Consider the following 27960-nt stretch of genomic DNA (forward strand, 5'->3'; position numbering starts at 1 on the left):
CAAGCTATGAAATGGTCAAGCAATAATAATACTTTACTTATCTTACCATCATCCCATTACATACAATGAGTGAGTGAAGATGGATTCTTTCGACAACAAAATTTTCAACCAACTTATGGTGATCTAGTGGTTGAGGAGGATTACCGAGTGTGTCGAGGTCAAATTTTCGATGGCCACAATACCGGATTTTTCACACACTCGGAATTACTTCGAGCTTTGCGGCTTCAAATTCCCCGGCTATAAACAAAATCTATATCATGAAAACCTCCAACGGAAAAATGGTAAAGAACGATATTTGAAGCTGTTGGCGCTCAAACCACTTAAGCAGTACATGTTCTACAAGCTACATGGGTACGCCGTACGCCTAGAAATATTGTCGTTAGAGCGTGGAAAATAGTGTGATTATTGGTAGCATGTGGTATCATTTTTGTTTGAATCTAATATTAAATTATATTCAAAGAAGAATAAACGTTTATACAATTGAATGCAAACTTTTTATAAAAAAATTACAAAGAAGATTCTTTCATTGGTGTTATCTCCATGCAAACTAATCTTGTAATCTCCTTGCATAGCATCTGGTATCATTGATGTAACTTGACCAGAGAAGTTAATCTAGCGGACAATCAAATGTAGACCATAACAAATTAATGGATGCATAAAATGGTGAGTTTAATGAAAGTCAAAATGTTTATAATTTTGATTAGATAAAAATGTAGATTAAAGTATTTTCTCTTCAAACGTTTTTTCTAATAAGAAAATACCAGAAGTTTTTGGACGCACGTGTGCATCAGACACATCATTACGCACGTTGGTGAACTTCAAGCAAAAGTGCAAAACCATTATAAAATAAGATGTGTGTATCTAACTCACACCACACAAACAAAGTACAAAAGGTTTAGGCTGGGTTCCTTTGGCTTTGGTTCAAAGCAAAAGGATTCAAATATTGAACTAACAACTAAAACCAAATGGAGTCATAATAAAGTATACAAAACAGAATCTGCCAAGAAAATAAATATACTATAACTTTACATATATGTAGAAGATGATGTAAATAAAATGGATTGGTAATGGTTGGTGCCTCCGTATATATGTGTGTGTATGAGATTCCTTAGCCTTTACTTCTCTAAAACAGAAAGCTTCATATGTATATCATTTTTGAGTTTTCGTCCTGTCTTTTAAATTTTCATTTATTGATATTGATTTTGGAATATGCATTTATTAGTATCTCTTAACGAACACGGATGCTTCACCCTCAACATGCGATGGAAACATGATTGTTACAGAAAACGAAAGATTAGTTTCTTATCCCAAAACGTAAGATTAATTTGGTGCTAATCTACTTTTAGATTTGGTGATTAGGAGGAGTAAACTTGTGTTTAATATAAAACTGATCTTTGCTTTAATATGCATGTTTGGTGAATTACACGGAAACATAATCAGATCAACTGGCACATGAGACATCAATTATTCAATTTCATGTTGGATCCTTCATCCTTATTGTTCATAGAACATTAATTATGTTTAGGAAAGAAAACACATTTTTATTTTTTAACCTCAAACCATGAACCGAAAATGTAAAACAATCAGAAACTTTGGTGCTATACAAGTAAATAAATTGGAAAAAAACACATGCTTCTAAAAGTGTTTAAGCAAAGGTAATTGTTAATTAGTATGCTACTTCTACAATTGTTGTTTCTATGGTCCCTTTCTTTAGGTGAGGATTGAGACAATCTTTTAGAATCTTTGAATCCACTCTTCGCTCCAAACTCTACTTTGCTATAACAACAACTTCAAAATAGATTAGTTAAGCGAATGAGGTTACATTTTAAATTAAAGAAAAAGAAAACGATACAGAGCAACTTTGTTTTCTTTTGTTTTTAAAGAATTTCTTCATATGAAAAGCCTTTAAAAACCAGTTCAAGATAAACCCATCTCACCAAACTACTAATCACAAAACTAATTAACGTCAAACAATAACAATTTCACAAAATTTTTATTTTTATTTCCTTTATTCGTTGCTCTTATATTTCCATCGATCTTTCTCCTGACTCTCACAAACATACTGACATTTCACGAAGAGAATTATTTTTTCTTTTTTCTTTTCGTTTTTCAGTTTCAATTCTTCTCTTTATATTAAAAAAAAAAACAGATGCAACCTTGGAGAAGAAAATTTCCATTGTTCGAAACAGGAGTGACAATGAAACAGAGGAAGAACAGTAATCTCTCAATCTTCGTCGTCATCTTCTCTGTTTTCCTCTTTGGGATCTTCATGTACAATGAAGACGTCAAATCCATCGCAGAGTTTCCTTTTTCCACCTCAAAACTTAACGACGTCCACGACGAGACGACACCGATTACAGAGACTACAACACTACCGGTTCAAGAACCTATCAAGAACTCAGACCCAATTCAGGAATCTGTTAAAATCCCAGACTTAGATCAAGATTCAGTTAAAGACGCAGCAGAACCAGTTAAGGAGGAGGTATCGAAAACAGAGGAAGTGAAAAAGATTGAGCTTTTCGCTGCGACGGAGGATGAAGAAGACGTTGAATTGCCGCCGGAGGAGTGTGATTTGTTCACCGGAGAATGGGTTTTCGATAACGAGACGCATCCGTTGTATAAAGAGGATCAGTGTGAGTTCTTGACGGCGCAAGTGACTTGCATGAGAAATGGAAGAAGAGATTCTCTGTATCAGAATTGGAGATGGCAACCAAGAGACTGTTCTTTACCAAAGTAAACCGGGAAAAAGCTCTGTTTTTGTTTCATCGATTCTTTGGGTTGGTTTAGTTTTGGTTTCTCTAATTTCGTTTCCGGTTTTGTTTGATTTGGTGAAGGTTCAAAGCGAAATTGCTGTTGGAGAAGCTAAGGAACAAGCGAATGATGTTCGTTGGAGATTCCCTAAACCGGAACCAATGGGAATCAATGGTTTGTTTGGTTCAATCAGTGGTTCCTCCCGGTCGAAAAAGCTTGAACAAAACCGGTTCTCTTTCCGTTTTCCGAGTTGAGGTAATTAAAATTGACTAATTTATTTGTTATGATAATGATAATGCGTTTGGTGGAGTTGCTGATTTTCGAGAGTAGTTAAGATAAGTGTGGATTATTTTTAGTAATTAATGTTGAATCTTTTGGGTTTAAAAAAGGATTATAATGCGACGGTGGAGTTTTATTGGGCACCATTTTTGGTGGAATCAAATTCAGATGATCCAAATATGCATAGTATACTTAACCGTATAATAATGCCTGAGTCCATTGAGAAGCATGGAGTCAACTGGAAAGGCGTTGACTTCCTTGTTTTCAACACTTACATTTGGTGGATGAACACATTTGCTATGAAAGTCCTGTAAGTCTACTACTTCACAATGTTTACCTCTATATATGTTGTGTTATGTATTTACAAAGTTTGTGAATTGAGATTGTGGAAATTTGATAAATGGATTCAGACGCGGATCGTTCGATAAAGGCGATACCGAGTATGAGGAGATCGAGCGGCCAGTAGCGTATAGGAGAGTGATGAGGACTTGGGGAGATTGGGTTGAACGAAATATTGATCCTCTACGTACCACTGTCTTCTTTGCTAGCATGTCTCCTCTTCACATCAAGTAATTATTCTTTTCTTGTTTTCTTAATTGTTGCTTAATACACAGATTTTAGCTAGTGATGCTTTGCTTGCAATATGAAATTACTGACAAATTGATAGGTCACTCTCCATGTTTGACTAGTGTCACCATTTATATGATTACAGAATTTAGTTTTAGTGTTTGAGTGACATATGTGTTTCTTAGAACTTAATTCGTACTAACTCCATTTAATTGACCTGCTAAATATTATACGTGAGAGTTGGTAATAATCTATTTTAAAAGTTTTCCTTACCAAAATGATTTCAAAATGTGATTTGATTAATTAGAACAGAAAAAGGTTGATCATTCTGTTTTTCTCTGGTTTAGGTTATTGATAGTTTGCCAATTATAAAATCACTTTGCTAATTTTTTTATTTTTAGTATAATACGACATTGTTTTATATATTTCTTTGGCTAGTGTAATCATTTATAAACACCAGAACATAATATTTCTTAACTTGAAAACCAAGCAACTACCAGAAAAATAGATAACAAGTCGTTGTCCTTTGAAAACCCCACATAATATACAAAAATGAGCTAAAAACTATAATCTTTCATTTTAACGAGTTGGTGAAACCACCACTTTTAATTGTATGTGTTTATCTTAACTAATCAAAATATAGTTCATAATTGTTGTTATTATATCTTATAGGAGCTTAGACTGGGAGAATCCAGATGGGATAAAGTGTGCATTAGAGACGACACCAATCCTAAACATGTCAATGCCATTCAGCGTAGGAACAGACTACAGACTGTTTTCAGTAGCGGAAAACGTCACGCATTCTCTTAAAGTTCCGGTTTACTTTCTCAACATTACCAAACTCTCCGAATACCGGAAAGATGCTCACACTTCGGTTCACACAATCCGACAAGGCAAAATGCTGACGCCGGAGCAACAAGCCGATCCCAACACTTACGCCGATTGTATCCATTGGTGTCTTCCCGGTTTACCTGACACGTGGAATGAGTTCCTTTACACACGTATCATTTCTCGTTCGTGACCTAAAAAAATTTGAAATATCTCTCTTTGTCAATATTTTCACACTTTGCTCTATCTAATGGGGAGCCTTGAAATTTTATTATTTTGATGTCATAATTTTTCTTGAATTGTAATTGTGAAATGTTTTTCTTTTTCTTTCTTTAATGGTTATTAGAGTGTCTAGTAGGATAAAATGGAAGGGTCTATTTTAACTGTTTTTTTTTTGTTGTTGTACTCTTAAAACTTTGGAATGAGGTGGATAACAAAGGATGCCAAATGTTTTCTTTTCTGTTCAATTAAGTGAGTAAAGCTTGCTCACATTAACTGTTTCTTTTAACGGTCGATTTCTTTGCTATTTTTTCGGACTATAATGAGTTTTGAATGGTGGTAGAACTCGAATTTAGATCGTTACAATGAATCTTCCAATAAATTTGTAACATTATGACAAAACCACATCTTTTAATCTCTGTACAATCGGACCTTTTGAATGAATGAATGTGTAGGAGAAGAAAGAAGTTAGATGTGTTAGTGGTTACTAGGAACCGACATTCCAATGTAGCCAACTCCAACAACGAAGAAGGCAATAGACTGCAAGAAAAGATACACATAAAGGTATGTCCTCCCGAACACAAAGTCATAGTATCCACATATGAAGAGATACATTCCGACCATTATCTCTCGCCATCGAAGTCTGCACAAATTCAAAATCATATCATCGTTTTAATAGCCATTTCGCGCGATAAATCTATGCGGGAAAAAAAGTTCAAACCTTTCAGGGAAGCTATAGTGAGGGGAGATGAGGTTCTGCCTGAGAGTATTACTCTCTCCTAGTTTTTGTGTAACAACCCATTCTTTAACTCTACTAGTCTCTAGCAGTCCAATAAGAGTTCCTTTACTCCTATGCATCGCCATTACGTTCTCAAATAAGATCCAATATAGTATGAGATAAAATGATTTAGGTGTTGCAATAGCGTTTAAGATAGTGATGGTAGCAGGAATGTAGATAGTTGTCCATTTAGGGACTTCGATCTCCGGGAATATAACGGTAGCAGGCAAAAGCAGGCAGTAGAAGACGAATGTGAAGATGTGTACAACAATCTTCCTCAAAAAGAAGAAGTTGTATATCAAATACGCCTTCTTCCATAAAGACACATTCTGTTTCAAACATGGAACACAAGAACGATAAAGGTCATTGAACTATACTTAGGCTCCAAAGGAATCAGATTTGGGTTTTTTAATGTAATCTATAGACCTGGTTTTTAATGATCTCCATTGCAATTTTCTTGAAGAGGTTCGCTGGACCGCAAGACCAACGATGTTGCTGATACCGGTATGCTTGAAATGAGCTTGGAAGCTCGTTTTTCACCTGAAATAAAACACCCAAAGTTTAGTCAGATCTTTCAGTACAAGTTGAGTCATTGCCTTTAATTGGAAAGTTTGTGATAAAAAACCTTAACATCGTCGACATACACAAACTTCGAGCCGCGTAAATAAGCTCTAACTGCTAAATCCATGTCCTCGACAATTGTGCGGTCCTTCCATCCTCCGGCCTTATTCAGAGCTTCAATTCTCCACACACCAGCAGTACCTAAAGTCAACAATGTTCTTTTATTCACTCAAATTAGGATCATATAATACAAGACACACAAGAGCATGTTTATGGATGTTCTACCATTGAATCCAAAGAAACCAAGTATGGAGGATCCAGACTTTTGCTCCACTGCAAAATGGTAGTTAAGAGACATCTCTTGTATTCTTGTCATACAACACTCATCGGCATTCCCTGTCATGCGATCAAAAGCATAATCGATTTAACAAATCGACTACTGCGGGTCTTTAGCTAACTCGAAAGTGAAGAAGTAAGATCTAACCGTATTTCCAACCGGCTTGTACAAGAGCTATCTCAGGGTTGTGGACAAGAAAAGGAATAGTACGTTCAAGAAAATCTGGTTCAGGCTGAAAATCAGCATCAAATATAACAACAAACTCGCACTTGTATTCATCCACATAACTATGCTTCATTCCTGCAGTGAGAGCTCCTGCTTTGAAACCGTCTCTACCGCCTCTAACCTCCGACTTTATGGTTATACCTTCGCTCTCCCATTTCTTACACTCCAATCTAACTAGTTTCTATTTAAAAAAAAAAAGCACTTCTTTATAGATATTGTAGTAACTGAGGCTAAAACAAAGGATCAAATCACATTCAAATCAGCTCAAGAAGTGTTAAAGGAAAGGACCTGACTTTCTTCTTCGGTCGAATCGTCGAGAACTTGAATGATCATCCGATCCAGTGGCCATGATAGCTTGCAAACCGCTCCTATAGAAAGTTGGCATACCTGTAACAAGAACATGTCACTTGTGAGTTCTCTGTTTTTTCTTGTAGTCAATCAGAGTTCTCTGTTTCATAAAACAGAGTGCTCTGTTTTTATGTTTCAAATTCAAGTCACCTCTTTCTCGTTATAGATTGGGATTTGAATGAGAACCATTGGATGATTACTGGAAGGAGCAAGCTCGATATCATCATTCTTAAAGCTTTCCCATTTGAGAACTTTCTCTGGTGTTCGTCCACGTAATTTGACAATGGCTACAACTATAGCCATATAAGCTGCATCTATGAACAACAACACCGAAATAACCTGACATAGATTCACAAGACGTTTCAGAATCGGTACGAGGAAGATGAACCTGGTTTGCTCCAGTACATATCCGATCACTCCCAACACATCCATGTCGTTGAATAATCCATCAGACAATCTCGCCATTGCATATACTTTTGACCCCACGACAAAAACAGAGAAGAGACAAGATGATTTGAGAGAATATTAGCAAAAATCAAGAGAAGACTTAGAAATCTCCCTCGAGAGATTAGAGAAATAAGCTTCAGGAGGATACGACATTCTTTTGTCTTTCCTACCATCTGTCTTTGAATTAGTAAAGTCTTTTGTTTATTTGATTGAATAGTATATGGAGACATGTGTAATCGTGATCATTGAAATTAAAAATAAATGGTTTTTGATTGAGCTGGAATTGGTTGTGTCCACAACGCACCATGTCTTAGGTTTTATGTTGAGATTTTAATCCCTATTTTTATGGCAATAATCAGTATCTCTGACGTTTGCTTAATTTTATACTAATGTCTAAAGAGACTAGTAATCGTTGCATAGTTGGACTGATTAATGAAAGGTACTCTTTTGAATGTTTTAAATGCTTACAACAACCATTAATAAACCTATCATCCATATCAGGGCCGGTTATATGCATGTGCAACGGGTGCATTTGCACTGGGTCCAACAAATTTAAGGTCCAAATTAATAGTTTTTCTATTATTTAATTATTTAATTATGCTGAAATTTTATAAAATATCTATATGTAAAGGTCCCAAAATTCTATTTTAAAAGGTAATATTGAAGTCCAAAATTAATAAACAAAAACAATAGGTCCAAATAGCTATAAAATACAAAATAGTTTATGAAATATATCCAATTTTTTTTATTAAAGATAGAATTTTTTTTTTGTATGGCACCGGGTCTTGCCGATGAGTGAGCCGGGCCTGATCCATCTAAATGCTTACGTAAGATGGAATGGATAGGCAGATAGCTATCTACAATTTGTTATATTTTTATTTTAAAAAAAAAAAAAAAAAAAAAAAAAAAAAAAAAAAATTGTTATATTTTGTACAAAAGCATTTCTACATAAGAAAAAGGAAAAACTATAAAAAAATTACATTTTATGTTATCTTTAGTCAGGTTCAGGTATATATTCATAATTCATCATTTTAGAAGCAATTACTTACATAGTTACATGTGTGAAATGGAATGGTCACTGAAGACAAGCGATTAAGATTGTAAAAAAAAGTGAGTAGAAGAAATGCGATTAAGATGGGTCCTCTCATAAATGCAGACTATTAATCACATACAACTACAAAGTCAATGATTAGTGGATCTTGTAGTATCAAATTTATTACTCAACACTTTTTTTTTTTTTTAATGTAAAATCGTTATAGTTTAGGTTGTGTTTTGCAATTTTTCTCATCTTCTAAGTGGGTTAAATTATTATTTTCATAAAATATACCGCGTGGTTGTGACGCGCTTCAAGAGAACCCAATCTTCGATTCTCTGCTTAGCTAGCTTCACTACCACACACAAACAGAGCTTCCGTCTTTCTTCTTCCTCCATATGCGTCGCTCTTAAAATCCTTACGATTCACAATGTCCGTCGTTCTCAACGCCGGCTATAGTTCTCCGGTAAGTATTTGCTCTCTTCCTCTTTGATAGCCATATAAGATTCTTCAACCCAGAACCACTTTAATTGTGATGAATCATTTTTTGTTTAGTTTCTGAAATTCGAAAACTTTATCGTTTCCCTGGATATTCCTTGAACTGGGTTTGATCCATAGTTCTCTTTCTCCTTGATTAGTGTCTCTAGAGTTTAAAAAACCAATGCTTTATTGTATTTCTTCGATGCAAAAATCTCAATGCTTTCGTATAATTCGGCTGCTTATTAACAAAAATCTTCTCTCTTTGAAGCTTCATAACAGATCCCATCCTGTTATACCGTTAAAGACTTTGCCTTTTGCGTCATACATATCTCTAAACAGTTCAAGATGGTCACTGTTAAGCAAAAGAAGATTGGTTGTATCTTGTTTGGATACAAACGACAATTCTGTCACAACTACATCCGTAGATTCTTCGGATTCTAATAAACCAGCAAGTGAATCTGTTGAATCAGGCAATGGCTCTGCAAAAAAAGCTCCACTGACAGCACGAGAGAGACTTAGAGCGGCTCGTGTTCTTAGCCGATACACAGAAGCAACACCGAAACCGTCAAAACCCAAAATGGGAAGCCAACTTCTTGATGTGCTCAAGGAAAGTGATAAGAAATCAAAGAGGAAACCGGGTCTACCCGAAGCACCAACCAACATGCTTGATGATAGCAGGAGAGGGATGCCAAAGAGCGGCCTTACATTTGATTTACCGGGAGGCTCAGATATTCTCATCATCGCTTTCTCCTTTGTGTTCATAAGCACAGTGATGTTTGCTACTACTTTTCTTGTCTGGAAACTCGGAGCAATACACTTCAACGAATAGTAAAGTTTGATAGAGTTTGGAAACCATCAGGCAGAGAAGGAGAGAAAGAGAGTTTTGTGGCAAGGATAGTTATAGTGCATACTTGGGAATGTTCATCACTTGGCCAACGCCGGTTTGAGATGAGTGTATATACATATACTGTGTAGTACACATAATTGTGCAATTAACTCTCTTCATGCTTCATTTGCAATTTTAACCTTCACAATGCTAGTATCTTTTCACAAAAAACAGCCCATGTACTATTTGGGATATGTTCTTAAAGAATTCTTCAAATTTGTTCATCTGAGATTTGTGTATAATAGTGTTTGCCATTCTAGCTAAAAGAATTAGTAAGAGACAAGAGCAGCCTAAGCCTCTACTAACAGGCATTGAAGCAATCTATTTGTGCAGTGATAAACATGATGATCACATCTTCAAGAATTCAAAGTTTCAGCTTTGCGAGATCACAAAGCAAGAGCCAGAGATGGATTTAGTCTCTATGTCATCATTGCCTCAACAGCTCATTTTCTAACTAATTGCTACGGAAGTTTTAAAATTTCGCGACAATGGTCTATACAAGATTTCCCACTGAATTTCAAACTAAAAGATCAGTTCTTTACGATTTGATCTGTCTATGATCACTAAGAGCTAGTAGCTACGTTTGAAATGAAACAAGCAAGAGACATAGATTAAATCGCAAGTTAAATGGCGAAGCAAGATAAAGGTTAACATTGATTGAAACTAAGACAAAGGTAGTATCAAATATCTGGGAAATAACTGAAGCAAACGAAACACAAATGCAGAGGGGAAAGCGAAAGACTTGCGGAGTAGATTTGGTCTATTTAGATCGCTGTCTCATCTTTCGTCTCTTCCTCTTCAACCTCCTCATACGCTTCTTCTTCCACTGAGATATAAAACAACACCAGATCCACAATTAGTTAACGGAAAAAAAAAACTAAAGTTAGCCCATAAGTATTACAGATATAACAACAAAGAGAAGATGAATCAGACAATGAACTCAGCAGTCAGTAAGATTGGTGGGAGATCATAATTACCTTAGCTCTCATCACTCCTTTTTGCTCAAAACCCTAATCGTGGCGAGAGAGACCGGAGATGATGAAAGATGGAATATATATTCTCCAAACCCTAGACAATGAAACGAGACCAATGAACATGTAGGCTTTTAACATTGGGCCTTTATTTATTTATGGCCCTTTATTTATTTATGGGCCTTTAAAACAAGTTTAGCCCAATAATCTCAAGTGCAGTCTTTAACACTGTCTTCTTCATTTCTGAAGTTCCGGCTAAAACCCTAATCTCCGACGATGGCTCTTCTCCGGCGATTCGTTAAAGAAGCGAACAATTCCAGATTTCTCCTTCAATCAATCTCGGGACGTTCATTCTCCACCGTAAATCCCAATCCAACTGCTTCACCTGGTCGTCGTACTTGCGTCGAATTCGATAACCTCATCTACGAAGCCGGAAACTCCGGCGACTTCGAAGCCGTACGTCGTCTTCTCAACAGCCGCGTTGTGAACGCGTGTTTCAACACGACCGCAACATTCAAATTCCTAACAAACACAGACTCTTACTCTTCCTCCTTAGAAGATCTCCGCCGCATTTTACCTCAGACCGAGGCCGGCTACACTCGGAAACACGCCTACGAAACTCTCATCGCTCGTCTCTGCAAACTCGGCCGGATCGACGACGCTCTGGTCTTGATCAACGATATGGCAATCGGAAAATTCGAGCTCTCAACCTCCATATTTCACCCGATCTTAAACACGCTCACGAAGAAGAACAAGTTCGAAGAAGCTTGGCGCGTGGCGGAATTGATGAGATCTCACGCGATTCCGATGGACGTGACGTCATATAACTACTTTTTAACTTCGCATTGTTACGAAGGTGACGTGGCGGAAGCGAGCAAGGTGTTGAGGAAGCTGGAAGAGGAGGGAGTTATGTCGCCGGACACGCGTACTTACGACGCGCTTGTGTTAGGCGCGTGTAAATCAGGGAATGTTGAAGCGGCGATGGTGATTCTGAGGAGGATGGAGGAAGAAGGGTTATCGGTATTGTACGCCACTCATGCGTACGTTATTGGAGAGTTGCTGGAGAGTGGCTATTATGCGCTGTCTGTGGAGTTTGTGATGGCGTACGCTGGGAAAGATAAGAGATTGGATGAAGAGAATTTGGGAAGTTTGGCTAGTAAGCTTATTAAGAGGAAGAGGTTTAAAGAAGCTAAGTTGGTTTTGAAGGAGATGAGTGTTAGAGGATTGAGAATGGGAGATGCTTTACGTGAATTTCATGATACCAATGTGTTAAAAACATGATTTTGATCCTAAGAAGGAGAATCACCATTGTTACAAAGAGCAAAACACTAAGTTGATGATACAGATAAAAATCAACTTTGAAGGAGGTTAGTGTAAAACAGTTAGCTTCTCTGCGATTTTTTTCACATGCAGTGTTTGTTGGTTTCCAATAAGAATGTATAAGGTTTCGTGATACAAATGAATCTGTTATTGACTCGTGGCTTCAAGTTCCAGTATGAATCTTTGAATTGTACAATTCTCGGGCTTTTTACATGAAAGAGAACACATCAGATAGAGATGGTGAACTGTTTTGTTTAATTTACAGAGGAGCAAACATTTACAGCAAAGTAGACTTTCTATTTTTATTTTCAAAGACAAGGAGAGGTTATTAACTTTTTTCTACTTTGGGAGGCTTAGCTCCCAATTATTTGGGTGGGGTTAGTTTCGTGAAACCTCTACTTGTTGAAGATGAATGTGGGATCCATTGAGTTGGTAGTTCCAATACCAGCTTCCTGTTTCCTTTACCTCTTCTTTCAGTGTTTCCAAGTTGATGCTTAAACCTAGATCGAAGAACACCAAAATAAAATCAATCAATACTAGTGTCAATTTGGTCTGATTTCTTATCTATCATTGCTTTAGATAATAAGATCCAGTGACCTGCATTTCCTGGTGTGATCTTAAGTTTGTGACCGTCGGGTACTTCAAAAACATGGTTTCCCTGCAAAAAGAGTATAGATTACTTGATTTGAAGCAGACACGCTAATCCATCACAAACTTCCATGTTAGTTTACTTTACTTTACCTCTATAGCTACATTGCTGGCTTCGAATTCTGCATTTCCGTGCAGTATGATTTTACAGGTCTCAAGCCGGTTCACATCGTTTCTCCAGTAAACATTTGATTTACTGTTCCAATCGATTCCTCGGTTCACTACCCTGACGTTATGCAGTTTACACTTACCACACCTACAAATCAAGTTTTTATGTGAATTCACAAGTGCAAACCAATAGACATGTATCTTACAGAGATAATCAAGTACAAGATTCCATTCTACCTTAATCCGTATTGTAATATTGGTTCACCATTATCGTTAGGTGTTGTTGAGCCCATGGCATTTTCAGCAGTGATGATCAAGCTACCATCAACCTATGGGACAGGAAAGTGATTTAGAGTTTAAGAAACTCAAAGCGATAAAAGCTATGCGAAATCTTGTTGGCATAGTAAAAATATTTAGAACCTGAACATTGTTCCATGAGAACTCTGCAATCTCTAGTTGCAGTTCTGAGCAACTGGAAATGGACCCTCCCTTGAACTGTAACAACAACTCATACGATATTAGTCATAATTTCCTAGAATTTCTGAATCAGGAAACAAAAGAAGACGGGCATCTTCTACTGTCAAGAACAGACTATTGACTTACTTTCTGTCTCGAAACTTCCCAAAGAGGGCCGAGGGCAGGATGCAGAAGAATGATATACGGAGGTGGGGAATCAACATATTTATCGTTAGCTTCAATCTGGAGGAGTAGAATAAAACTATAAATTCTCAATTCAAAATTCAAACTGACATGTAAAAGAGATGTATCTATAAACTAACCATGGGGAGTTTAATATCACAATCCGTAAGGAGGTCATATGCATTCCGGAGTATATCCAACAATGCACCATCTGGAGTCTGTATAGAAAGAGAAAAGTTTGAAAATTAAGTTAGATTAAGCTGAATAAAGAAATTAGTTGTATTGAATGCCTAATCAATGCAATGAGACAAAAGAATAGGCAAAGAAAACAAGTGGCTAGAGAAAGATAACCTGGTGTAATGCAGCACTTGCATGTGGTTTCTTCTTCTTAGCTGATGAAGTGACCCTTCTTCGTTCGTTGTATACAATATATGTATCCAGTTTGTCTGGTAAGATCATGGGAAGAGAGTAAGTAACACCTAAATACAGATATACATAAAACAATGCAACTTATTCAAATAACTTTACCTTCTAGACTGCCCTGGCATCTAGATGGAAACTTATTAAAAAAATTGTCTGCTATGTTTTGCATCGTGCATTCCAATCTACCACCCATCACGCTGCCCCAAAAGGAAAGTTATAAGAACCTTGCTAACGATAATAAAAGAAGGGGATTGAATGTAAGAGAGTGATTGGTAATTCCATATAGAAAAGAATAAAAGTGTTTGGGGTCAAAAGGAACCAATATGAAATTATGAATTCCAGTTTAGCTACAAGCAGCAGTTAAGATTTGACTTGAGGTTTCCATTTAAGAGAAATATCACTCGAAGATTGGGAGATATAACAAGGTAACAGAAGATCAGTCAACATAAATGTTCAGAGATACCAACCTGTGATAGTCTCCATACTGATCAATGTACTCAATTCGCTTCTTTGTATTGAGAACCATATTTGGCAAACTTTTTGCATTACTGCTCGACCCAATTAACTCGGCAGAATGTAAGTCTACATATAGAATGTTTGTATTGGCCGGGAAATCAGCCTGCAAACTTCAGAAGTAAAATGGAAAATTGACTTGATTTTGCACTCTGAGCAGAAGAAATATATGAGCATTGAAGATTCACACTGATAAAAATACTAGATTTTTTACCAGTGAACAAGGAAGAACAACTAATACTAAAGACCTCTAATAAAAGAGGAGATAAATTTGCACTATTTTTCAGCTAGAACAGAGATACTATGAATCAGTTCTTGGATATATGCACTTTAAGCAAGAACAAATTCAATGATACAAATATCATACCCATTTGAAGAAGGTGATCTGTTGGAGATTCCGAATCTATCAAATTCTGTGTACTCAATGCACGATATACCATATTCCCACTTCCCATCGAAATTCTTCTTCTCCATCAATACATTAATCCCTTCAGTTGCTCCAGCATTCCTTTTACAGGATGCAAACCCAAGTTTCTGTCACATTAAGATTTTAATAAATCAAGGGTTGTGGGAATCAATTGTTCGCAAGTCCAAAGAGGTATTCCTTTTTCTTGAAGAAGTTGAGAGATGAATACGTGGTTAATATGTTTTCTCAACTAGTAAGCAAGTTAGGAAAGCATAGCCATATATATATCAGTGGATAGTTAACTGCCACACCTCATACTTCTAAAGGAATGTATCCATCATATACTCAAGAAACTATACTACGTGATATAGAACATTTTCTTCAAGCCCAGCTAACATGAGACCATTTGCAATCAACACCAGATGCTCTCTTTTTATCTCCATAAGTGATACATTTAATGTTTTGAATCTATTTGCAGTGTGTGAGTCATAACCATACGATGCAAGCATACCTTATTGTACCGTAAGCCAATCCCAGCAAGGGCCAAGAGGGTAACATCTGTGGCAGCCACAACGTTACTGCAATGTCACAATTATATACAGTAAATTCAGATTGTTCTAATTTATTATATAATGAACCACTTCACAAGGGTACAAGTGACTAACCTAACTTGGCGAACAGTTGCTCCCTTTCTTCCATGATCATAAAACCAGTTAAAGACACCTTTGTCATAAGCCAATTTCCAAATCACACCATGACCACCAGGTTTACTAACTGGCACAAAGGGCTTTGATACTATCCATTGACCATCTTCAGCACTGACAGCTGGGACGAGAGGCTAGCGAAACAAAAACCATTCCATTAACTGTGAGTACAATACTCAATATACAGTCGCAGAAAAAGGTAGCAGAAATGAAAAGAAAATATATGTTTCCGATACCTGTTCAAAGAGTCTGAAATTTGATTGACCTCTTCCAAACCATTTGAGCCTTTCACAAAGCGAACTTACATGCTCATGGTTGTTCTTTGCAGCACTTGTCATAATGGCAACAGGTGTGACACATTGCTTTCCATAAAGTTTGAAGTAAAGAAACTCTCTAGCCTAGCCAATTACGAAAAAAAGGATAAACAACATTTCTAATGCCATGAACAAATACAGTTTTTACCTCAAATTTTCCTTTCATACATCCAAGTATATGCAAACCCACCGAGAGTCACTCAAGAAATTAGTGCACATGTATGTACCTGAAGATCTCTAATAAGTCCCTCCAACAAAGTTCGTCCACAATGAGCAAGCATTGCTGCAGGAAGGCATTCTCCTGTGTCTGAATCAACCAAACCTAGTCTGTCTGCTGCACCTCCTAGGGGATATATTTCACCTAGGTCTGGCAATCCCTAATATGTATAACAACTTATAATCCAGAAACCATACACAACAACTTGGCTTAATTTCAAAAGCAAATAACACAATACCAACCTCAATTCCCCATATTGCCGCCTGCGAGGCATAATCTTCCTTCTGAGTGAGGTCAAGAACACTAGGAGTGTGCATTTCTAAGTACTGGCAACCCAAGGATTCTTCAACAAGATTTGACCGGTTAGTATTACGTCTCTTAGATGATTGATGAAGAAGCTCAAGAACCATAACCTGATATCTGACACACAATCATGCATGTCTCAGCAATGAATATATTCAAATAAAAAATCTCTGTACTAAATGGAAGTTAAAGAGGAATTGGTACCCGATGATTCCTCCAATGCAGTCGTAGAACTGTTCAATTTCTTCCAGAAACGTCAAGAATTTTCTAAAGTGAGTAATCTCCTCTGCATCTAAAACTGTACCAATCTCTCTTCTACCTTTATAGCCGCTACTATTCACATCGAATCGCTCAATCATCTCCACCAATGCGTAGAGCGCGTTCTTCACCGAGCTTCTCACTGTATACTCTTCCGCATCTTGTTCAAATGCTTCCTCGTAATTCATACATAGAGCATGTTCTTGCCCCGCAGCGATAACACACTTAACGAGAAACATCTCTTTCGAATTCAAACCAAGTGAACCTAAAACCTGAGGTAAACCGCCTCGATTCTCGCTGAAGAATCGACGAACTCTGGAATCAGCGTCGATAACCGCGTCCTTCCGGCGTAAATCCTTGGAAACGTCTAGTTTCGCTCGGAGAGAGTTAAGCCGATCGATTTCCGATAAGAAATCGTCGGATTCCGGAGGAGTCGGTGTGGCATACTCGACAGGTACGGTGGACACGTGTCTCACCTGGTGATTGTCACATAGCTGCTCGCTCTGCGGAAATTTCGAGGAAAATGAAGAAGAGAACAACGAAGAAGGAGAAGAAGGGAGAAAGAGCAGAGGTTTTCTGAAATGCAGAGAGGTGAAGGAGCGAGGAGATGTAGTAGTACGAAAGTGGAAGAGAGAGAGGTGATTTTGGGGGTGATGGAGAATCGGAGAAGCTTGAGGATTAGCCATGGCGAAGAAGATGGTTAGAGAAGGAGAAGGAAGAAGGGGTTTTGAAGAGAACCCCAAGGAGGGATAAGGAGAGATACTCCAAGCATATACCCAGAGATCACTGTACGATTGCTTCTTTTCTTTCGTTTTTTTTTTTCTCTTTATTTTTTTTTAATATAATCCAACCAGCTTCGAAAGATTTGATTGTGTAGAAGATGTGTGATTGTCGTGGGTTGCAATCTTTAATCTGACGGTTCAGACGACACCATTTTGGATTACACCGATGGATCATCTTCATTCTTCATGTCGACTACTCCAACATTTTCTAGTTTTTTTTTTTTACATATTTTGCGACACAAACCGGTTTATTTAACGGAAATAAAGATGGTAAATGATAACGGATTAATCAAACAAATACGGTAAGAAATAGCAACAGAAATTTACATTAAAAGTTTGATTGGTTCTTCCGCTATAACCCGCAAACCCAATGTTTGCTGATAGTTACGGTTGTTGTCGTTTAAAACTAATTATAAAAATCCTTTTAAGCCGCTCTAAATGGTGAAAACATGTTAGTGATTGACTATTAGCTAGCGCCATAAATGGTGAAAACATGTTAGTGATTGATTATTAGCTACGATATTTGCATGTGGTTTAGGAGGTGGAGTGTTAAATAGTGGAGTAAAATTTATTAAATTATTCATCGACTTTCCTCAATTCGATTGAGAGATATCAAATTGCGAGCACCATCTTCAACTAAATTAAAATTGAACGAGCAAACCCTGTGAACTATACTTTGATCCGTCGTCTCTATGTTACTTCAGAACCTGATGATTAAACATTTAAAAGGAACAAACAGAGTAACTAATTACAAACACAGTAACCACCTTATGCACACCAAAAAAGGGGTATTACCGTGATCTAGGACTTTTTCTGTTTACGACATAAAAGACCAAATGGATCAACCCAAATTTTAAGGCCGTTATATAAACTAAGTTCCATACATTTATATATATATAGATAGATGAAAGTAGCCGAAAGAGAAGCCAAGAGCTTCAAAGGACTCAAAAACCTCACTCGAATCTTCATATTAATACTTACAGATTTCTCGTGAAGTAGAGTAGTAGTCTCTTCACGCAGTCGACAGAACTTCCAGCTCTGCCCACCAGAGCGGTGACAGTTTTGGGATAGCATCGTCTGGTGATAATCCAGTGATCTCTCGTAATCTCCCTGTGACTTCTTTCATTATCGGTCTCTGTTTCGGGTCTGCCCTTATGCAGCTTTTGATCACTTCACCTATATTCTCAGTCTTGTCATCAAAGCATTCCACTGTTGGATCCACCATCTCCCTTAATGTCTTTCCTCTCAAGAAGTCAGCCAATCCGGTATCTATCGAGTCACCTTTTTTAACCGATTCTGGGAGTTTTCCAGTCATCAATTCAAACAACAGCAACCCGAAGCTGTGAACATTGTCTTCCTGTGTTGTTTCTGAGATGTTTGTATCTATGAGTGCATTGGTGCTGCTTTCTGCCTCGGATGGGCCTTTTAGATATCCAAAATTGAAATCCGCAATTTTGACAGCGTAGTCCTCTGTGAGTTGAACTGATGATGAAAGAAGATTGCTGTGGACTAGAGGTGGCTTGAGTCCGTGCATATGGTCAAGGCAATAAGCTATGCCCATTGCTATTCTTAGCCGCATTACCCAGTCCAAGTGTTCTGATTCTTTATCTGCAACAAAATTAAATATTGTTTCCCATTTTAAATCGACAACTTACAGTGTAAATGACTCATAATCTCATTTGACTAAAGAGCTTTATTACTTACAGTGTAAATGTTCAAAGACTGTTCCATTTGATGCATATTCAAACACCAAGATCCTAGTGAAAGGTTCATCTTCTTCACAGTAACCAAGAAGGTTGACAAAATTCTTGTGGTTTATCTTGGATAACATCTCAATCTGAAATTATCAAAAACATAAACGATAAGGTGATAGAAATCAAAACCCTTCAAAAATAAAAGAAAAATGGTTGACTGGAAATACCTTCTTTCTGAACTGCAGTTCTATGTTATTTGTCCATTCTTTGGCAGAGGCAGTAGCAACAGAAGCTACAGCTATCTCCACCCCACTTGATAGCGTCCCTTTGAACAATGTACCAATGGGACAAGACCCAATAACATTACTGAAGTCTTCACAGGCAGCTTCAATCTCAGATCTTTTGAGTTTGGGGACACCTGAGTACCAAATCACACATCATTAATATTGACAAGAAAAAAGAATTGGAGTTGACAGAGACAAGCATATCGATTAAACCTCAATCATCTAGAACCAACAATGATAGTTCACATTTAGTATCAGGGAGTAGAAAGGCAATTACCAGTTATGAACACTTTCTGAAGTTGACCACTAAGACCTGTACGCCAGGGATTCACAGATTTTCCAGCCTTACTTTTGAAAAAGAAGACACCAGTAGCTAAAAGGAGGATAAACACAGCACCGCCTACGCAGCCAGCCAATATAGGAATTGTGCTGTTTGAAGAAGTTTTGGAGCTTCTTCTTAGACTAGGAAAATTCACAGTGTGCATAAGAGGAGGTGGAGCAGAAACATGTCGCGCAGGAGGACTTTTTTGTGGGGAAGGCAATGTTAAGGTTTTTTTGGTATTAGGTCTTGGAGAAACCGAAGAAGACGGAGGTGTAGCTCTTGCCACAGGCCGATCTCTGAACGTAGTCAAATGGGTGTATGGGTTACGATAACGGCCAAGTAATTTCCTGTGAAAACCAACCGCTCTCCTACAAAAAAGACAAATGGTACGATGAATTTGACTATAAAAGGGAGAGGAAACAGAAACATGTTACTAACTCAGATGGAAAAAATGATTATGCTACAACACTGTCAAAGTAAATTTAGCAAGTCTTAGAATACAAAATGCATAAAACACAGTGTCGGTCTTCATGTTGTAAAACTCAGAAAATAGTATTAGTTCTCTCAAAAAAAGTCATAGAGCTAAAATACCAACTACATTGATGTTGATGCTCAACCAAAATTCAGTTACAAATCATGTCACCAAAACTATGTATTCTACATTGAACAATCAAACTTGTTGTATCAAAAATATACTACAACATTAGATCTTAGCAAACTCAAAAGCTTAATATCCAGAAGTAAAAACACAAAAAAAAAAAAAAAAAAAACTCATCTCAAGTACTAGCATCAAGTTATAAATCTGAAAATCAACAAGAGGTCTTAACCAAATACTTAAGAACTTACTAAAATCAAGCAGCTGCGTTCAAATTCAACAAACTAAAGACAGTCATATACAAAAATCGAAAGCTGATACTTACAAATCCTCGGAATCTGTATCTGACGATAGATCCTCCGTCACAAAATCCAGAAAAGGACCACCTGAAAGCCAAAATCGAAGCAACAATTATGAGTAACTATCTTTCTATCAATGTATAGGGAACCAAAAAAATGGAAACAAAAACCGTAAATACCTTGAGATTTCAACGAATAGCAAGAACCGAAGCTCAAAATCACCAGAAGAAACAAGAGAGTACGGTTTTGAAGCCTTAATCGAAAGGATTTCCAGTTGTTACTCATCTTCAGACTAAAAACAAAACCGAGCAGAAGCTAAAACAGCACGGGAAAGCTGAGAAATCCAAGTCTCGATCTATCACAGATTCGAAGCAAAAAGTTAGCTAAAGGAAGAAGAAGAAGAAGAAGAAGAGAGAGCTTTGAGTTTGAGTTCGCATGGCGGAGGAGACGAATTGAGAGAGCAACATGACTTTTCAACTTTTTTTTGTTAAAAGCGCGTGTCCCCGTGGTTTGGCCCGATAATAAATTAAAGGATACAATTGAGTAAAAGCATTTACTTCTTCTTGTTGACAATAAGAGAAAAAAAAAATACAATGAAATATCTCGTGAAAGAGGAGTATCTATTTCTGTTGAAAGTATATTGATTCAACTGTATTATACAAGAGATAAATACGAGACTAACATTTATCAGTTAGATATTTTTATACATAGTAGTAGTAAAATAGAAGAATCTATGGACCTGAAGATGCCCGAGCTAAAATGATTCAAAAGAAGAGGCCAAAGCCACCGTCGAAAAAGACTTTTGATCTTAGCACTATTGTGGAAAATCGTTAGGCTCTTTTTTTTCTTTTTTCAATACAGTATGTTTAAAAACAGAGAAAACACATAATGACGGGGGTCTATATGCCACGTGGATTAGGATGTGTTGGATATAGGAATGATTGAAGATGAATGATTGTGTTGTGGCATTATGGATTAAGAAAATGTGGAGGGAGTTTTCTGATGACCAATTCAACGTGTAGGTTTATTCTTTTGTTTTTGTTTTCTTGCTTCGTTGTTAATTTCTTCGGTTTCAATCCAAGTCTTTGCCATGTGGGTAGAGGAGTCATGGATGTAATCGGAATATGCCCCATTAATTTATTTATATACATTTTCTCAAGTATTTCTCAGATTTCTGTTAGTGTATAGTATAGAGAAGTGTTCCATAATTGTTGTTTTCACACAGCCCACGTTTTGTGATGTTTATCCAACTAATTAAAATAAAAGCTCAAATATCGCCCCCACAAGTATCATGGATCTATTATCTCTACCACGATCGAATGTCCCTCAAAGTTTTGATCTATCCATTTCTTTCTATCGGTTTGAGAACATAAATTGAAGTTTGTAAAATTTATTATCCATATTTGATCACATCAATCTAAGAACATGTTTGGAATATGTTTAGGAATATCCCACTAAATTTTGTTATATCGAAATAAAAATTTCAATCTTATAAGTTGAACTATACCAAGTGGTCTTTGGTGTAACAGTATAGATATTGTCCCTACAAATGAGTGATATATCGTGCTTTCCTAATTTTAGTGCTGTTTAGAATTTATTTTGGTTTTCTATAGAAATATGTAAGTGTCGGTCCAAACTTTTCAATTAACCATAACAAAAAAAAAAACCATACCGATATGTATACATTCATATGCCAGCTTAATATGCTTTGTTTAGTAATCTAGTTCTTAAAAATATTTTTAAACTATTATCAAAACAACATCAAATATAAGTAAAACCGTAGTTTTTGGGCTATGCTTTTTGAAATGGATCCGAAGATAAATAGTTTAAACGGTTGACTATAACGGTTTCACCGTAATTTGAAAGCCATCGCCCATCGGGGTTTGATTGGATGAAGGAAGGAACAATCAATAAAACTATTATTGTTATGATTTACAAATTCACCGCCATGTCTACGCGTTGTGCGTAATCTAACTTCATCCTTACGTAATTTATGCTGTCTTTGTTTTTTTTTTTTACCTAAAGAGTCGTCACATTCATGGGAACTTTGCTTAAATAAATTGACATAGCTAGTTGCGGCACAATACTTAAAAAGCTAAATTTTCGAGGGCGTTGTTTAATGGGATTAAAAAATTGTGAAACCTTAAAGGGCCCTGCATTAATTAAATTTGTCATTGACTTATTAATTGGTACAAACAATGCATATATGATAGCTGTATTTGATATTTGTACATTAGGACCATACTAAAAAAAATTACAAAGATCTGAAAACTATGAAATAAAGTAGAGTTTGCTGTCTTTCATAAAAAATCTGATATGTGACAAAATTCTAATTATAAAATTTTTGATATGTTGTTCTTTCAAAACCTTATGACTGGCTGGGGAAAAGTGGGAAAATTTCCCACATTTAAATACTGTAGGCAAACTTCCCACTGGAGAAAACATATGTGACAAGAAAGAATTTATATTTTAGTGCCGGTGAGAGCCTACTAAATTCTAAAAACCACTATACTCATGCATACCCAACATATGGGGAATCAGTATACAACTATACATTATATATTAACAACAAAATAATCAGCAACCTCAGGTCGTTTTCTGATCATATTATTAACGATATCAATCTCTGTTACAAAGATATCTAATAATTAACAAACATCAATAACCACTCTTGTTTCTGTACAAAATAACTTAAACCTTTTTTATGTTTAAAATAACTTTAGTACAACAGAAAACCCACTTGCGAGATGCATGAAACATGTGATATACGCTATAATGACAGAGTTTCCTTTGTTTGGACGGTGAAGAAGATTGTTGCTCATTGTCTCATCTTTCATAGGAGCAACAATCCCCAAATAACAAGAGTTTTGAGGATACTTAGAAATCTCATGTTTCTTCTTCTTTTCCTTGGAAAGCTATCCTCTCTCGAAGAATCTTCTGCCCCATATACCTACACATTACAGTCCTCCAACAATCATATTTTTTTAAAAAAACATTAATTTAGATAATTTGATTCAATTGGTTTCTGCATGTGTTTACCTTCCGAGCATCATGATCGTGGCTTGGGGATTAGTCCCTGGAGATTTGAGAAACGTGGATCCATCGATGACCCTCAAAGCATCAATCCCTAATACTTTGTAATTGTTGTCGACCACTTTTCCAACTTGACAACCTCCATGGTAATGATAAATAGTCATCACGGTATCAATACAATACTGCTGCAAGTCGAACGTTGAAGTGATGTGTCTTGGCCTCAGATTGGTGGGAAGGGCAAGAATGAGATTTAGTAGTCCACGCGCACTCGGTGCAGGGTACTTGTACTTGGAGTATCCCTTCGAATCTATCACTTTAATAATGGTACTAAGTCCTTCAACACACTTGTTCAAATCCTCTGGATCCTTATAGTAGTTGAATGTCACTGAAGGGTTATCATCTGGATTCGTGTTCCGCAACTCCAAATGACCTCTCGAGAGCGGTCCATTCGCTTTTTGGATCATCACACCCGCTTTTGTTGTCACGTTCAAGGTAAGATCCAAAGTTTTGAAAAACTTTGAGATGGATTGGGTAGGTAATTTTGTCTGTATAAGAAAACATCATACAAAAATAACATTAAATAGTCTTCTGAATAACAATTTTATATGATTTTAGTCTTGTTTTAACAAATTTTGTAACATTTTAGAGGGTTATTATATTAATTGATTATACCTTTTTAAGAAGCTTCAAAACACCATCGAAGAAGCTACGAGTCAAACTAATAGAGACACTTAAGGCACTTCCACCTTCAATGTAACTTCCAAACTTGGTGATTCCAACGGCTTGTACAAGAGACACTTCTACGGGCTCAGGAGAAGGGATGAAAACCGGATTCATCGGGTTATCACTCATCCCTTGCCCCACCATGGGTTGATCTACGATGACCGGATTCACCCCATAGGCTGCAAGATGAGCCGCAGGGCCCACACCACTTAGCATCAATAGTTTCGGGCTCGCGATGGCACCTGCCGATAAGATCACCTCGCTCATTATTGAGTCTTGCGTTGCCAATTCTGCCTTGTAAGACACTCCATTTGCATCCTGAAATATCACTCCATATGCTTTGGGCCTCTGGTTACCTGTCCAATAGAGAAGTTTCATATCCGGAGCATGCAAACAACTAATAATGTGTATGGTAATGTGCAACAACGCCTGACTGCGACGGATGATAGCGATGAAATTAATAATGAATAAAAAAAAAAAAATCATAATGATAAGCAAAATAATAATATTTCAACTAACAAATTAAACACAAGTTGGGATTAAAAAACAAAGTTTGATCACGTGTAAGCTACGTTTCTCTTTGTTTTTCTTTTTTCAGCATTAACGTCCCTCTCTTATTATGGAAAAAAAAAGGTCCATTTAATTGTCGATCAGTCAATACCTGTAATAGTGAAGAGGATCTTATGGACAGAAGCATGCAAGTAGACAACAATCGTGTTCGGATTAGCATACTCCAACAAATTCGCCGCCGTGTGTCTACGACCATCCGGGTCAAATATCGTACCACCAAACTTCGTCCCAACGATATGTTCGTACGTGAAACCATTGTACGGACTCACACCAGCTTCCAAAAGTCCATCTCTAAACGCCGATTGCCATCCCTTAACCGGTGGTTCGAAAACCACTTTCTTCTCGACCCACTCGTAAGCCGCTTCGACCTCATCTCTCTCCAATCCTGCTTCCGCCACGAAATCTTCTTCTGCACGTGAGTAGAACCCTGCGTTTATGACCGTGCCTCCACCTAGTACACGAGCGCGTGAGTTGAAAACGCCGTCTTCGGAGATGAATAGCTGCGACCATGAGTTTGGAGTTATGTTCAAGAGTGTGTTTGCGAAGTTGTTTATGTCTGAGGCCGTTGGGTTGTCATAAGGGGAACCGCCGCGTTCGAGGACTAAAACGGTTGCGTTTTGAGAGAGCGTTGCGGCTAATGCACATCCAGCGGTTCCTCCTCCGATGATTATGTAGTCGAAGTGAGATAGCTTTGGTGCTGATGTTGCATCTTTCATAAATCCATAGTTTCCAGCTTCACGAAAACATATTTTCATATAAAATTTGGAGTTCATATTAGTATACTAAGGTATAACCAAAAAAAATCATAAGTTGAATGGTTTGTAAAAGGAAACTAATTATTCATGTACCTTCATCGGAATAACACGAGTCGTGGAAGATGAAAACTGCGAGGAGGATAATATGAAATAATCGGAAAATATGGAAATTCATTAGAGAGCAAGATTATATTTGTATGAGTTGTGTAAGAAAGATTATATTTGTTTGGTTCTTTATAGGGGCCAAGAAAGAAAATGCTAGGTTCATACGCTATATATATAAACAACAGTTTTTTTTTTCAAAAGGAACCATCGCTCACGGTTACGGCAAAGTCTTATTCGGTAGTGGCCTGGCTTCGACCTCTCTATTTTGTGGCAGATTACAGTCAACGGATTATAGTGCAAAAATGATGATGTGACCAAGTGCAGCATGGCCGTCCACTATATATATCCGACACCAAGTGGTCAAGAAATGTGAATAAAATGTTTTTACAAATGGTACATGTATTTAATAACGAAGCTATACCAAAGAGTTGGCTAAACTTTTAGTTACAAAAGTAGCAATAATTGCCAAGGCAAACTGGTTGTTGGATTTTTAAAGAAGACTGTCCAAATACTGTTGGGTATTGACAATTGATGCTGATACTTAACCATATATAGAAACTACTCAAAGAAATGTGAACATTCATTGGCTAAACAATAGTTATTATCACATGATCAAAAACTCTATATCTTGTTCTGCATATGAAATAAATCTGCCCAATTCGAAAAGTCGGCAATTTTATAATTTTGGATACAGATACGCAAAATAAGCTCTAAGAGAGTTTGGTTTATGCATAATTACAAGTTTACAACAAAACATGAAACAATCCACATAAATTAGAAAGCTACAAAAACCTAAACAACAAGTGTCCATAAAGAAATTTACCATTATTATCAATCATCCATTCCACTCTCACACATAAAGTTTTCTTTAAAAAACTTAGAAGGATAAAACCACATCTTAATGTTCATATGATATTATCAAAACCTAAGTAGCGCTTTGCATCACAGATTAGATTGACCTTAACCATCTCTGATGCTGTCTCTGCTTCAGAGCATATGATAGAACCTGTCAAGATCAAGCCAATGTCTTTAAAACTTATGAACTTGGGTTCTTTAGCTCACCACAATCTTCAATCACAACTGGTTCAGAGGGATTTCCCATGTCAGAGCCAACATTCTCCATTGCCTTGACCACATTGTATCCATCAACAACTTTCCCAAAAACAACGTGTTTCCCATCAAGCCACGATGTCTTCTCTGTGCAGATGAAGAACTGAGAACCATTTGTGTTGGGACCAGAATTAGCCATAGACAAAATCCCTGGACCTGTATGCTTCAACTTGAAGTTCTCGTCATCAAATTTAGACCCGTAAATCGATTCTCCTCCAGTTCCATTCCCACGGGTGAAATCTCCACCTTGACACATGAATCCTGGGATTATACGGTGAAAGGAAGAGCCTTTGTAGTGTAATGCCTTTCCTGCTCTCCCAATTCCCTTCTCTCCAGTGCACAGAGCACGGAAATTATCTGCTGTTCTCGGAATTACATCTGCGAATAACTCCATTACAACACGACCCGCCTTCATCTTTCCAATCAAGATATCAAAGAAGACTTTTGGGTTCGACATTTTCCTCTGGTTTCACAAAATCCTGTCAATAACAAAGTTATGAATCAGCAACTCATGTATGAACAAAACAAGGATCTGAATTCAGTAAATCTTGAACACCAATTTTAATCCTAAATCTCAACTCTTTCTTAGTTCCAAAGTCTCAAACTGTTCAAACAACAACAATAGCAAAACTCTCACTTTATGAACAACTTAAAAGTACACTAGATGTGCTACTATTGTCTGATTCATTCAATACAAAAGAACAGAGACTAAAATTCTTCAGAACTGATCCATATTGAACTCTCATCGAACGATAAATCATAACATCGAGAAAGAAATGTCCCACCCATCAAAATTGTCGATAAGAAAAGATAAATTCTTATAACACAGAGATTTTTCAAAACCTCAAATGGATGGTTTTAGGATTTTGCACAAATATTGAGCTCGCAGGCGTTTTATATTATACGTTATCTGCAAGCCTTCGATATGTGCTTTTAAACGCGATACAACAAAAAAATTGAGGAGAAGTAAAATAATCAAGAACATGAATAGGGTTCACCGAAATGATATACCTTTGCAGACGGAACTCAAATTCGTGTTCTTAACGACTCCGTAGATTTACCTTCGATGATGCGAGTGAGTATTTATATAACGGCTCAATGGCACAAGCGAAGTGGTGGCTAGGG

The 27960-nt window shown here is 36.9% G+C and overlaps 8 protein-coding genes across 8 annotated transcripts; 3 read left to right on the forward strand and 5 right to left on the reverse strand.

The window, feature by feature from the left end:
• The first annotated feature begins 1932 nt into the window (after positions 1-1932).
• On the forward strand, positions 1933-4933 carry LOC9312413 (protein ESKIMO 1). The gene is made up of 5 exons (XM_002876299.2): positions 1933-2733; positions 2835-3006; positions 3141-3340; positions 3441-3599; positions 4270-4933. Exons 1-5 carry the CDS (start codon positions 2150-2152, stop codon positions 4616-4618), a joined length of 1464 nt encoding a protein of 487 aa, XP_002876345.1. The 5' UTR covers positions 1933-2149; the 3' UTR covers positions 4619-4933.
• A 34-nt stretch (positions 4934-4967) lies between these two features.
• On the reverse strand, positions 4968-7667 carry LOC9312414 (probable mannan synthase 14). Its single transcript, XM_002878010.2, has 8 exons — positions 7044-7667; positions 6834-6932; positions 6468-6726; positions 6269-6379; positions 6048-6184; positions 5849-5962; positions 5366-5751; positions 4968-5287 (listed from the first exon to the last, which is right to left on the reverse strand). The coding sequence occupies exons 1-8, from the start codon at positions 7356-7358 to the stop codon at positions 5122-5124; spliced, it is 1587 nt and encodes a 528-aa protein (XP_002878056.1). The 5' UTR covers positions 7359-7667; the 3' UTR covers positions 4968-5121.
• A 1027-nt stretch (positions 7668-8694) lies between these two features.
• On the forward strand, positions 8695-9963 carry LOC9314125. The gene is made up of 2 exons (XM_002876300.2): positions 8695-8839; positions 9122-9963. The coding sequence occupies exons 1-2, from the start codon at positions 8804-8806 to the stop codon at positions 9680-9682; spliced, it is 597 nt and encodes a 198-aa protein (XP_002876346.1). The 5' UTR covers positions 8695-8803; the 3' UTR covers positions 9683-9963.
• An 800-nt stretch (positions 9964-10763) lies between these two features.
• Positions 10764-12201, forward strand: LOC9312415 (pentatricopeptide repeat-containing protein At3g56030). Its single transcript, XM_021024183.1, has one exon. It carries the CDS (start codon positions 10987-10989, stop codon positions 11989-11991), a length of 1005 nt encoding a protein of 334 aa, XP_020879842.1. The 5' UTR covers positions 10764-10986; the 3' UTR covers positions 11992-12201.
• On the reverse strand, positions 12199-17418 carry LOC9312416 (UTP--glucose-1-phosphate uridylyltransferase 3, chloroplastic). Its single transcript, XM_021024182.1, has 17 exons — positions 16510-17418; positions 16245-16422; positions 16013-16162; positions 15708-15869; positions 15433-15605; positions 15279-15345; positions 14729-14895; positions 14316-14474; positions 13954-14045; positions 13777-13871; positions 13566-13643; positions 13390-13485; positions 13207-13281; positions 13024-13115; positions 12772-12934; positions 12628-12688; positions 12199-12530 (listed from the first exon to the last, which is right to left on the reverse strand). The coding sequence occupies exons 1-17, from the start codon at positions 17247-17249 to the stop codon at positions 12409-12411; spliced, it is 2670 nt and encodes an 889-aa protein (XP_020879841.1). The 5' UTR covers positions 17250-17418; the 3' UTR covers positions 12199-12408.
• Positions 17419-18038: 620 nt separating this feature from the next.
• Positions 18039-21134, reverse strand: LOC9314126 (probable inactive receptor-like protein kinase At3g56050). Its single transcript, XM_021025238.1, has 6 exons — positions 20719-21134; positions 20566-20626; positions 19601-20013; positions 19267-19457; positions 19050-19182; positions 18039-18953 (listed from the first exon to the last, which is right to left on the reverse strand). The coding sequence occupies exons 1-6, from the start codon at positions 20822-20824 to the stop codon at positions 18358-18360; spliced, it is 1500 nt and encodes a 499-aa protein (XP_020880897.1). The 5' UTR covers positions 20825-21134; the 3' UTR covers positions 18039-18357.
• Positions 21135-23101: 1967 nt separating this feature from the next.
• Positions 23102-26024, reverse strand: LOC9314127 (protein HOTHEAD). The gene is made up of 5 exons (XM_002878013.2): positions 25714-26024; positions 24957-25598; positions 24245-24651; positions 23579-24117; positions 23102-23489 (listed from the first exon to the last, which is right to left on the reverse strand). Exons 1-5 carry the CDS (start codon positions 25793-25795, stop codon positions 23426-23428), a joined length of 1734 nt encoding a protein of 577 aa, XP_002878059.1. The 5' UTR covers positions 25796-26024; the 3' UTR covers positions 23102-23425.
• A 425-nt stretch (positions 26025-26449) lies between these two features.
• Positions 26450-27955, reverse strand: LOC9314128 (peptidyl-prolyl cis-trans isomerase CYP19-3). Its single transcript, XM_002878014.2, has 2 exons — positions 27847-27955; positions 26450-27314 (listed from the first exon to the last, which is right to left on the reverse strand). The coding sequence occupies exon 2, from the start codon at positions 27290-27292 to the stop codon at positions 26762-26764; it is 531 nt and encodes a 176-aa protein (XP_002878060.1). The 5' UTR covers positions 27293-27314; positions 27847-27955; the 3' UTR covers positions 26450-26761.
• Between the last annotated feature and the right edge of the window lie 5 nt (positions 27956-27960).

This window comes from Arabidopsis lyrata (assembly GCF_000004255.2).
Source record: "Arabidopsis lyrata subsp. lyrata unplaced genomic scaffold ARALYscaffold_5, whole genome shotgun sequence".
NCBI classification, from domain to species: domain Eukaryota; kingdom Viridiplantae; phylum Streptophyta; class Magnoliopsida; order Brassicales; family Brassicaceae; genus Arabidopsis; species Arabidopsis lyrata.